This window comes from Danio rerio, chromosome 2 (genome assembly GCF_052040795.2).
Source record: "Danio rerio strain M-AB ecotype USA chromosome 2, GRCz13ab, whole genome shotgun sequence".
NCBI classification, from domain to species: domain Eukaryota; kingdom Metazoa; phylum Chordata; class Actinopteri; order Cypriniformes; family Danionidae; genus Danio; species Danio rerio.
In genome coordinates, this window is record NC_141022.1 from 24,520,524 (window position 1) to 24,533,757 (window position 13,234).

The window sequence follows — 13,234 nt, forward strand, 5'->3', positions numbered from 1 at the left end:
CTTCACGACCGTCAGTCAGGTCACTCTGGTTAGACATCTTCATGTCACAACCAAATGTGATACTAGTTGCTGATAACAAAGTCATTGTTTTCACATTTTTGTTTAACTCATTTTATTCATTGTCAATGATCACACAATTTTGCTCTAACAACAATATAATATTGTCTTATATAGCTAAAAATCATACATTTTCATTGTTTTTCCTTTTGTAATATTTCAATTATTTTGTTTATAAAAGCCTAAAAGATTATTATCATAACTCCTCAACATTACATTAAAAGTAACCAACCTGGTGAATTATTCCCCCTTAGCTATGAAAATGTAAATGTTCATACATCAAGAGTTATGTTTTAATTTAAAAATATTTTAGTCATTATTTCATATATATATATATATATATATATATATATATATATATATATAGAGAGAGAGAGAGAGAGAGAGAGAGAGAGAGAGAGAGAGACTTTTTTTCTAAACCTTTTGAATTATAAAATGTTTCTCCAACTGTAGGATTGTTCATATGGGAATTGATCTATAATGGGTTCAAAAGTATAAATGTCTGTATTGCCAACATTTTTAAACCTCAAGTATCACATGTAACACTTTCTTCCGAATGATCAAAACAATCAAACCTTTGGTCTAAAATGGTACATAGTCTGATATACAATCCCAAATCCGAAAAAGTTGGGACAGTATGGAAAATGCAAATAAAAAAAGTAAGTAGTGATTTGTAAATTTACATGAACTTGTACTTCATTGCAGACAATACAACAAAATTATTTAATGTGTTCCTTATGATTTATTTATTTAATTTTTCAAACTACTGTATCCCAATTTTGGTTATAACAACACATTAAAAAAAAAAAAGTGGAACTGTAAAGCCTTCACCACCTTCACCTTTGTACTGTTGCCATTTCTTTTCACAATGCTTAAACAGACGTTTATGGACTGAAGACACCAAGTGATGAAATGTTTCAGGTGTAGTTTTGTACCATTCTTCCTGTAAACAAGTCTCCTTTGTAGCATTTTCACTTCAAAATGCATCACACATTCTCTATTGGAGACAGGTCAGGACTGCAGATAGGCCAGTCAAGTATCAGAATTATTTTCCTCCACAGTCAGGATTTTGAAATGAGTGCATAATGTGGTTTTGCATTGTCTTGTTGAAATATGCATGGGCATCCCTGGAAAAGAAGGCTGTATATTGTGTTCCAAAATCCAGCATTAATGATGCCATCACAGAAGTGCAAGTTACCTTTGCCAAGGGCACCATGACAGACACTGGCTTTTGGACACTGCCCCCCCCACAAAAAAACACCTGAAATACTGATTCATCTAACCACAGTACATGTTTCCACTGTGTGATGGTCCATGCCAGATGCATTCAAGCCCAGTGAAGTCGAAATTGCTTCTGGACAATGTTAACATAGGGCTTCTATTTGGCACAGTACAGTTTTCACTGTCATTTGTGGAAGTAACTACGTATTGTGGTATGGGAAAAAGGTTTGCCAAAGTAATTCTGAACCCATGTGGTGATATTGCTTACAGATAAATGACAGCCTGAGGAATCGCAGATGACAGTTCAGCTTAGGCTTGCGCTATTGTCCTTTATGCTCTGGAATTCCTCCAGATTCCTTGAATATTTTAATTATATTATGCACTGTTAGAGGAAATATCCAAATGTCTTCCTATCCTTCTTTGAGAAACATTGTTTTTAAACATTTCAATTATTTTCTTAAATATTTGTTGGCACTGGCGATTCCCAGCCCATCTTTTCTTCTAAAGGTCTAGACCAGGGGTCTCAAACTCGCGGCCCGCGGGCCATTTGCGGCCCTCAGTGCAATATTTTGTGGCCCGCGTCGACCGCTGTACACTGACAGAATCAGCGGAGCGGGGAGAGAGAGCGCTTCCAGCTCCGCTGATTCTATCCGTACACAGCGGTCACTGGCATTCCCCGCCCGCCGTGTAAACAAAGGAGCGGGGATGCCGGTGACGTCACCACGCACCCCGCCCCTTTGTTAGACGCTGTGACGGGCGGGAAGAACCAAGGTAAGCTGTTCCCGCCCCTGCCTGCCACTCAGCTACATCCTGCATCTTACAGGGCTCGAAATTGCGACCATTTTGGTCGCATATGCGCCCGAAAATTAATCTATGCGACCTCATAATATATTTGGGCGCATTAGTGCGACTGCTGATAATGGTTGTAGTGCGACCTGTTTTGATTTTTTGTAAAAACATGCTGAATCGCTCTTCCCTGCCGCTATATTGGTTCATATTAGCTGTCAATCACTCAAGGTATTCCGCTGTCAGATGACAGGGAAGGAGCTTTTATGACCACGGGAAATGCAAACGGCAGAAGAGTAAAAACTTAAAGCACACAGGTTTGCAAACCCCACCTAAAATTGAGGTGCAGATGAGAGCGATCATGACACGTCACGTGGTGAATAATGATCCGCCAGCTGAGATCAATCGAGTACGCGCTTCATGGAGAAGGCGCCCGAATCTCCATGCGTTGCATTCACTGCGTGATCAGCGCAAATGTCCGCTAAAAGTCAAATCTAATACTGTACATATCATTGCCAAAGAAGCTCGCCTTTACTAAATTTACACTGAAACTGCGTCTCATAACAAACAGCGGTATTCCGCCGGTGGTCATCGCAAGAATCTTGCGCTGCCTGCTCATAAATTGGGTCGACTGACTCGCCAGCTTTTCCACTAACACAGAAAAACGAAGATCAGCTCAGACTGAACCTTTAAATTGACACAAACTGAAACCAAATCTTTTAAACAGTGATAGAAGTGAGACTTTACTTTCTTTTGTCTATTCTTTTTTGAGGTGTATATTATTTTTATATATTTTTTTATTTACTGATGACTGCTTTGCAGCTTTCATCATTGAATTGAATGATTTATTATAATCATTTGTTTGTTTTGTAGCAGAAATATTATTTATTAAATTGACATGCATATAAAAACAGCAGTACAAAATAAATATTTCTTACTGCAATGCTTCATTTTTGTTTGATGCAAACTATACAATTATTTTTCATAAAGTAACAGACTTTTTATAGCAGATAACCTACATTCATGCACATTCAAGGCAGTATCATAATGAGAAATGGAATTCATTTTTACTATTATTGTCATTTTCATCATCATTAATATTCTATAATTATTAGACATTCATTTTGGAATTATTGCACACAAATATCAATGTCTTCGCAGCATTAGTTAGATAGTATTTCTGGTTTTTGTCAGTTCTATTGATGTTGTTTTAAAATACAATAAATCCCTTAAAAAGCAATTTGCAGCGGTGTTCAATCATTTTTGGTGGGTGCTCCTAAATTTTTTCTGGTGCTCCTAAATTTATTTTGGTGCTCCTAAATATTTGAAGTTGGGAGCACCGGTGCTACCAAGTAAAAAAGTTAATTTCGAGCCCTGTCTTATATATATTATAGGTAGATACAGACTGGTACAGACTGATGTGACTGGAGTGGGGTGGGGGTGTTTTATTTATACATATATACGCCTTTTTTTTAAATGGGGGAATGGAAGTTTTGAGTGAGTTCCCCCACTTTTTTCCCTAGTACTAGGTCTTTTTGGGAGCACATATTTGTGTGAGAAGTTATTCTCCACCTTGAACTTCAATAAGTCAAAGTACAGGTCTAGACTTAATAATGATCATCTTCAAGCCATACTGAGGGTCTCAACTGCTTCCGCTCTAAAGCCAAATGTGGTTCAGATTTGTGAGAAGAAGCGCTGTCAAGTCTCTGGCAGTAAGGAGTAGGCAAAAGATGCCATGTTCAGAAGAACTGTTTATAATCTTCACTCAATGTTCTATTAATGTTCAGGACATTTCATGTTCAGAAGAAATAATTAAAACTGTTAATAATGACATTTGAGGACTTTTTTTGTGAAATCCCTTATGCGGCCCAGCCTCACCCAGACTTTGCCTCCTGCGGCCCCCAGGTAAATTGAGTTTGAGACCCCTGGTCTAGACCTTTCTTGAATGCTGCTTTTGTACCAAATCATAATTACAATCACCTGTTGACATTACCTGTTTATTCACATCATTATTTAACCAACTTACCTGAGTACTAGCCCTAAACTTCTCCTGTCCCAACTTTTATTGGAATGTGTTGCAGGTGTGAATGACAGTAAAGGATGTATATTTATTATTTACAAATGAAATGAAGTTGACCAGACAAAACATGTCATATTTTGAGTTTATATTGTCTGCAATGAAATACAAGTCAAAGTAAATTTAGAAATCACTACTTTCTTTTTTTATTTGCATTTTCCATACTGTACCAACTTTTTCTGATTTGGGGTCGTATATGCAATATATATGCTTTCTATTATCTGACTGTCATCTTAGCTTGTAAAACGAGGCTATTATTTTTGTATGTCCCTCTTTTTTCTGTTCAACATGATATAAGAGATCTGAGGAATGTTTATTCTCCATTGTACTGCATATGTAGGCTGCTAGTCCCTATAAACAAGGAAAACTACAAAGCTTTGTTAAATGTCATCTAATAATTTATTCACTTATTTATAATAAATATACACATTTTTGCTTAAAAACAAATACAGAGAGCTGATAATAACTTTAAAATTGCTCCTTTTGTACAGAGCAGTATAAGCTAAAAAATCTATACATGCAACTTTTTTTCTGTACAAAACCCTAACACCTTTTGATGCAAACCAACTAAATGCTATGCACTTATCTTAGCTCTTATCTGTTTGTTAACACTGAATTTCAATAAGCCACAAATGCGAACAGTTTCTTTAACTCTCACATGATATTTGGTTGCGACAAGCATCTCGTGGACGCTGTTGTTTTGGTGCTGCAGATGGCGCTCTTACACTGTTCAACACAGCATCTTTCATAACGTAAACAAGTTCGAGTAGACGCCACCTCTTCATGGAGGAAAAAAAAAATAAATAACTACAAAGTTTTGGGCATAAATGTAAAAAAGAACTGGTTTACACCACCATCTACCTCGACATATATAATTGAGTTTTAATGAGTTTTGGTTTAGCACGCAGCTGAACAGCTAAGCTAATTTGCTAACTTTACGTTAAATCGAAAAACTCAACGAAATAATACTAATAACTTTACAAAAAAGTCGGACCATTTACATTAAAATGTCCTCTTTGAAGGATTACAAGATCTTGCGTCTTTCATTAATTGTACTCTCGCAAATCGCTTACATTGTTGCTTTGATTATCAACGCGCTCGCGGGACCTGGGAAAGGTGAGTATATTTATTCAATGTTGCTTAAACAACCTTTGTCAATACAGCGGTTATAAATAATATACGTTTCTTACTGGCTTTCTAGGCCCGTTTCAGCACAGCACTGGAAATGTATCGGACAGATATCAGACAGAGATCACTCCTGCTGGATGGACCTTCTCTATATGGGGTGTAATTTATTCCTGGCTCTTCCTCATGAACATATATTTCCTGAGCTGGCTCTGTAGAGGGTACTGCACAACACACACATCAACACTGCTTTTTACAGTGCTGAAAGCCATTTCTTATAATTTGTATTAATTATTTGCTGTCAGGTTGTACTCAAGTCCAGCAATCCTGCCCTCTGTATTCTTTGTTTCATGGATCATCAACCTGATTTTAAACTGCTCCTGGCTGGTCTTGTGGGATAGAGAGTAAGTTGTGGCCAACTTTCCTTTCACTAATATTGCTACCCTTGGTAATTATGAGGAAAGAAGTGAGTGAAAAAATGTCTTTATTGTTTTTCGCTCTGTTTTGTATTTAATATTTTGTTTAAATATTTGATATATTTTTGAACTATGGACAGTACTCAGCATATATAAGTACACCCCGCACAAATCTATCTTTTAAATTATTATTGTTAATAGGAAGCTATAAAATATTACATTTGTGTATACATTAGATTAGTTAGTACTGAAGCCAAATCTGGAGCTTATCTAAATAACTTAAGGTAGCAGTCCAAAAACTGGTACACTCAAATCTATATGTTATAGAAAAATATTTAATACAAATTTTTAAAAGAGGAAACAACAAGAGAAGGAAAAAAGAAAAAAAATTGTAGGTTGTATTTATTTTGCAGTATTTTGCTTGAATTTAATTATATTATCTTTCAATTTCTAAATATGTTTGGTGACTAAAATATTATTTAAAAACATATATCTGTTAAATAAATGATTTGTTTAAATGCACCAAAATACATTGCCTTTATTCACATGGAAATGGGTAAAAAATATCAATCTTCAAAATGGGGTGTACTCTATTATGTGAGCTAGTTCATATATATATATATATATATATATATATATATATATATATATATATATATATATATATATATATATATATATATATGAACTGTTTTTAAAGTACGAAAGTACCCTTTCAAACTATTTGTGGTGATGTCGGATTGTAGTTTAGAGACTTTCTGTCCCCATGACCCAACTAAATACTGCAATTTTCCAGCTGTGATACTTGAAGACCTCTTGTCCACTCAAACGTTCTCCTAATAGTGCTTTTGGAAAAGACATGTTCTCTTCCAGACTGACTCATAACACATGTCAGTGGAAATGGCCAATTTCAGTTTTTTATTCTGTTTGTGAATCTCAACAACTTTTTGCAACAAATAACAGCGGTTGTTTGGTCTTTACATTGTGTTAGGAATGTATGAGTGAGTTTGGTCTGTTTTCTCATATTTTCACTACCGTGATTGAAAAATGTCCTGATCCTGGTCACTCAAGTAAAACACCATTGGGAAAATCGCGAAAAAATATTTAGCTTATATGAAATCATAGGGATGCCAAAAATTGAGACACATAGCGCTTTGATAAAACTGTGGTGAACATTGAAAATACAAATTCTGTTATTTATTAGACATCTTCATGTTGTTCCAATCCCCTGAGATCTTAAGTACACAAAATACAATATTTTAGAGGAAACCCAAGAGCGGTCTGAACATGAACAACAATGGCTCCGAGATATGAATAATCCAGAAAAGGAACCCAAAAACACTGTCAAAACATTCTGTGACTTTAGTGGTTCAACTACCAATCTCAAAAAACTCCTTTGTGAACTAAAAAACTAAAATGATCTTTATTTGACAATCTTCCTTCTCTTTCTTGTTCTCTCTTCCTTGACTATTCCCTGAAGCAGTTGTAGAGAGGACATACGTGAAGTGATTTTTACTGATTTTTAGCACACAAAAGTGTTCATGGAGCTTTGTCCCTGGACTATTCCTGTCTCTGGAGGATGAGAAAGCTCTCAGGTTTCATCTAAAAGATCTTAATTTATGTTCCCAAGATAAACAAAGGTCTCAAGGATATTTCTAAATATCAGTGGATATTTTATCTTTTTCAGACCTCTTTTCTTTAAATACCCTAGAGATAGTTGTGTGTGAAAAACCCATTAGATCAGCAGTTTCTGAAATACTCAGACCAGCCCGTCTGGCAGCAACAACCATGCCATGTTCAAAGTCATAAATTACCTTTCTTAATTTGTGTTCAGAAGATAAACAGTAGTCTCAATGGATTGGAATGACATGGAGGTGAATAATTATTAATGTAGTTTTTATTTTTGGGTCAACTAATCTTTCAACAAAAGATCAAAAAGTGAGTGGATACAGACATTATTTCACAGCATTGTTTGCTCACCAAAAGTGCCAGTATTAGTGGAAGGGCGAGGCGCTGTTTTTCTCAGCATAATCCTAAGAGCTTTGCCAGGTGTTTCTGAAACCTCTCAGGATGTCACATGCTTTGTTTCAGATTGATGATTGCCGCACTGATAGTTCTTGCCCTGATTGCTTTCACCAACTACCTGCTAATCTACTTCTCATGTGTTGGTTTACGGGCTCATGGATCTTGGCTCAAACAGCACCACCCAAAAGACCTGTTCTGCATCATAGTGCTGGTATGCATTGAACTTGTTGGATTTGCCTTGATGATAGTTGCAAGAGTTTTCATAATAACATATACACTCAGCGGCACTTTATTAGGTACACCTTACTAGTACACTTACTTTCAGAACTGCCCAAATCCTTCGGCATAGATTCAACAAGGTACTGGAGGCTCACTGGATATTTTCTCTTTTTCTGACCATTTGAATTCACTTAAATCACCTTTCTTCCCCATTCTGATGCTCAGTTTCATCTGCAGCAGATTGTCTTGACCATGTCTACATGCCTAAATGCACCGAATTGCTGACATGTGATTGTCTGATTAGAAATTTGTGTTAAAAAACAGTTGGACAGGTGTACCTAATAAATTGACATTTAAAATCACATTGATGTTATTTAAAGAGAAATTTCACCAAAAAAAAAACTGTCATCATTTACTCATTCTTTCTTCAGTTGAACAACACAAATGAAAATATAGTGTAACACAGCCATTATTTTTTATCCATTGCATTTTTTGTTTATACCATGGGTGTCAATAGCGGCTTTTTTCCGACATTCTTCAGATAATCTTTTTTTGTGTTCAAAAGAATTCATGAAAGTTTAGATTCACTTCATTGTGAGTTAATGCTGAGGAAATAAAAAATAATGGGTGAACAGTTTCTTTAAATGCTCAGGATCAAGTCAAATGAAAGATTGTAGGAATTAGTTGAACTACGGTTTTGGTTGTTGATTGAACTTTTTCTTACATGTGCCTCAGGTTCAAAATGGTATCGCCACTTATGCAACATGGACAACCATTGCAACACTGCTCAACTTCACTGTTGTTTTGAACTTGGCATCAGTTTCTGCAACAAATGCTGCCACAGCTTCTTTATGCATACTTCTGCTGGAAGTGATTATATGGTAATCATGAGATTTCTTTTATACCATTTAGTCTGTAATATATGTCAATGACACTGTGCACTTTTAAAATATCTAGATATATAAAAAAATAAAAAAAATATGTACACTGAAATTTTATTAAGGTAAGTGGTTGCAGACAAATTATATTGGCTTAATTTGACAAACAAATTAAGTTGATCGTTGATAAATTCAACATGTTTGTTTAAATTCAGCCCATATAAATTGTTTGCAATCACTTACCTTAAATTCTAAATCGAATGAATCATTTTTTTCAGTGTATATATACATAAAGGATTGTGACTGCTTTGATGAATGTGCTTTTTTAATAGTTGATGTATTAAACTTTTTTTTTTTAAATGTATATATTTTAGATGATTCTATATGTATGTTAGTGTGTATTCATTTCTAAATGTAACTTTAAAGAAGTTAGTAATGTTATCGTGAGACAGCTTTATTAATATGCTAATAACATAAATGAAAAAAAATCTATATTTAAAAAAAAAAGGAAATCCTTATTAATATTAGATTATCTTTCTACAGGTTTTCAGTTGAAAACTTCCTAATAGAGAAGCATGTGCGTTACATCCTCAGCGTTTACCCTGTGATTATCTATGCTCTGTCTGGAAGCCTAAGCAAGCATTATGACTCAACAGCTCCAGGCCGGAATGCAGTCTTTTCAGGTTAGTCAATGATTATTTTATTATTATTAATTTTTTAACCATAAGCATAGCCTCATGAGGTCACAAACATTTATACATGACTCACAAAATGATGTCACACATTAAAGTGCGGTTTTGTTTTGTTTCTCTATAGTGGTGCTGCTGGTGCTGGCCTGTATTGTGTTTGTGGTGCGGTTGACGCTGGTGGTTTGGAGACACAGGACTCGGCCTCTTTTTACCTATAGTGACCCTTGAAGTCCTGATGTCACCAAATAGTGGCACTGAAAATTAATTAAACCTCATAAACACATTGCATGTCATACTAAAAACTGACATAAAACTGACACAAATAATTATGCTTATAGTTACAGTATGCATGAAAGTTTTTCAGTCAAAACAGATGCACTATTATGCAGTACAGTCCCACACATATGTATCTTCTAATCTTGGGTCAGTATGTGCCTATAAAATGACAGTTCACCCAAAAATGTAAATACTGTAATCATTTACTCACCCTTCGCTTGTTCTTAACATGTTTGAGTTTCTTTCTTCTGTTGAACACAAAATAAAACGTTTTGAAGAATGCTGGAAAGAGGGTGACACAGTGGCTCAGTGGTTAGCACTGTCGTCTGACAGCAAGAAGGTCACTGGTTTGAGTGCAAGTTGGGCCAGTTGGCATTTCTGTATGGCGTTTGCATGTTCTCTCTGTGTTGGCATGGGTTTCCTCCGGGTGCTCCGGTTTATGAGTGTGTGTGAATGAGTGTGTATGGGTGTTTTTTTCTAATACTGGGTTGCAACTGGAAGGGCATTCACTGCGTAAAACATAGGCTAGAATAGTTGGGGGTTCATTCCGCTGTGGCTACCTCTTAAATAGAGACTAAGCCTAAGCCGAAGGAATACTGGAAAGTAGCAGCCATTCCATAGTATTTTCTTTCTTCCTACTATGAATATCAATGTTTGTTTCCAACATTCTTCAAAATAATTTTATTTTTACAAAATAGGTTTAGGACCACTTGAGGGTGTGTAAATTTTCATCACTTTTATTGTGTCCTAATTTGTTTTATACACCATTGCAATTTAAAAGTTTAAATAGCTGTTTCTGAAAGTCATACCGAGGCTGCATTTATTTGAATACCAAGATTAGCATAGTGAAATGTTTGCTGTAATTTACTGTTTTTTTTTCTTCTATTGCTATATTTGTAACATTTAATATTATGCATGTCAGATTTTGACCAAAAATATCAGTATTATATCTGACTGTATTTTGAATAGGTAGTTATGTAATGTGTATGTGATACAGGATTTCTGCAGGTCAAAAAAGGTCTTAAAAAGGGGGTATAAAATACATTTTTTATTTTAATTAGAGTTTTTTCTAAAGCCATTGCCAAATATTTGTTTTAGTCTGCACTAAGAAAATGAATAGCTGACTTTATTAGCTGGGATTAAACTCATTGCCTAAAATTATTAAGTGGATTAACTATCTGGGTAATTATAAAAATTAAGTCAACTTAACAGTTTCAAGTTTTAATAGGTTTTCTCTCTCAAGTAATAATCGCTTTTTACAGTATAAATTCACTTGATTTTATTATTTTTCTCAAAAAGCAAGACTTCTTATCCCATAAGTTTGTTTCTCAATTAAATATATCTTGATATTAGATGAGTACTGGAAAAGGAGACAAAAATACTGATATTACTTTATTTGCAGTGCGACGAGCAAAAAACTGTTTAAGTTATCTAAATATTCAAGTGTTTGGTAGCAATGTTCTCAAAACTTTGAGATATTGTTTTATAAAATGAATTAAAAAGTAATATAAATTCCATTTCTAAGTTGGAATTTATTATTATTATTTATTTCACATTATTGCATATGCTGCCTATAAATGTACACTGAGAGACATCACTGACATACAGTATTGTGGTCCCTTTAAATTATTATCATTTTTGAACTTGATCTTAAAAAGTCTTACAAAATTAATAAGCTTAACTTCATTAAATCTGCAGAAACACTGTTAACATTAATGTATCGCAAATCCTTAAATCCACAGCAATATACAAAAATAAGAAGTATCATATGCAGTATATATCATACAAGATTGAATAATGCTTGCAATATCATGTTTCAAGTAGGCCTTAAACATGTTTTTTTTGTCTTTTTTTACACTTTTGTTTACATTTTTAAAAATATCTCATTTACTGATGTTTAATAAAATTCTTGAAATGCATCTCATTTATTTCAATTCTTGATGATTACTAAAAATGTATACTAATGTTAATTGATTTGTGACAAACCCCTGTTATATGTAGGTTTAGTTCTGTACGAGTGCTCTGGAAACCACCCTGCGAGCTTCTGAAAACATGGGCTTTGAGCAGTGATTAGAGACATTCAGTTGTGTGGTGTGAATGATACACACACTTTGATCATGAACATTTACTTTGGTGTGGAGGTGAAGTGAAGCGTCTTGTCATGCATGTTTTTGGCCTTTGCAGAGTGTGCGTCTCCTGGCAGCAGCTGCAGCAGGCTTGACCCTGTGTACTTTGGCTTGTTCGCTGCTGGATGAATTACTTATGAGAAACTAAAAGACAAATAAAAAACTTTTTTGCTCTGAAGGAGATTACCAAAACCTCTATTTCAGTCTCACTCACCCTGTGCGTGAGTATTGAAGTAGCATGTTTGGATTTTTCTTTCGGAATATTAAATGTCAAATGTTTTGTTAAATATTGCATTCAGTAGAGCAAAGTATGCATGTCGGCTGACTACTGTTGTGTTGTACCAGGAAAAGGAGTTCAGATTGTATAAAATTATTGAGTGTGTTTAGCAGGGATTTAAATTAAAGGGGTAGTTCACGCCAAAATGAAGATTTATTATAATATTTTGTAAATAAAGATCATAAAGATAAATATTGAGTAAATCTTCATTTAAATTTATGAATCTTCATCTGGAATTTGAGTTACTGTTGTTTAAACTAAAACAACAACAATGACAGCTTACAATATTTATTAAAGTATTATAATAGTGTTTATTTGCATTGTAAAAACATTTCCACTATTTCAAACATTTTGTGAACATGTCTTAGGTTTTTCATTCAGTCAAAATCAAACCAATCCAAGAAAGGGTTTCTGGTCTTTTCATTCAATCAGAATCAGTCTCTGGACTCAGAATATCAATCACTCAATCAATCACTCAATCAATCAATCAATCAATCAATCAATCAATCAATCAATCAATCAATCAATCAATCAATCAATCAATCAATCAATCAATCAATCAATCAAACAACCATCCAACCAAAATTGAATCCCCACTCATGTTTAAGTAGTAGTACTACAACATTTAAAATTGGGCAAAGCCACTTTGATTAAAAAGGTTATAAATCTTGAACTGAATAAGTAGTTCAGCCATATGCTGGAGCCATAACTAAAATAATAATAATAATAATGAAAATGGGTGTTCGTCCAAATCACTAGAAATTTGGTATGTACTATTTGTGTCCAAAGTGCCACCAATATCTTTGACTGCATTGGTAGCCAATGAAATTTCAGTATCTATTAGTTTAACAGAAGAAACTGATTGGAACGCAACCCACCATTGTGCATGATCGACTCGCGTTCAAAAGCTCTAATTTGCTTTTCAAGTCAGGAAGGCATCAAGGCACATCTAAATCCAAATTCTTCCGTTACCTTCAGTTTCCTGAAATAGCAGAAATGTGACCTTCAGTTTCCTGAAATAGCAGAAATGTGACCTTTGTTGTCTTCCATATCCCATAATCC

At 34.6% G+C, this 13,234-nt stretch overlaps 1 protein-coding gene across 1 annotated transcript; it reads left to right on the forward strand.

Moving 5' to 3' along the window:
- Positions 1–4,869: 4,869 nt before the first annotated feature.
- Positions 4,870–10,055, forward strand: si:dkey-29d8.3. Its single transcript, NM_001110834.1, is given in 7 exon segments — positions 4,870–5,257; positions 5,343–5,487; positions 5,572–5,670; positions 7,774–7,918; positions 8,662–8,807; positions 9,348–9,487; positions 9,621–10,055. Coding segments are annotated over 7 exon segments (885 nt in total). The 5' UTR covers positions 4,870–5,148; the 3' UTR covers positions 9,722–10,055.
- The last annotated feature ends 3,179 nt before the right edge of the window (positions 10,056–13,234 follow it).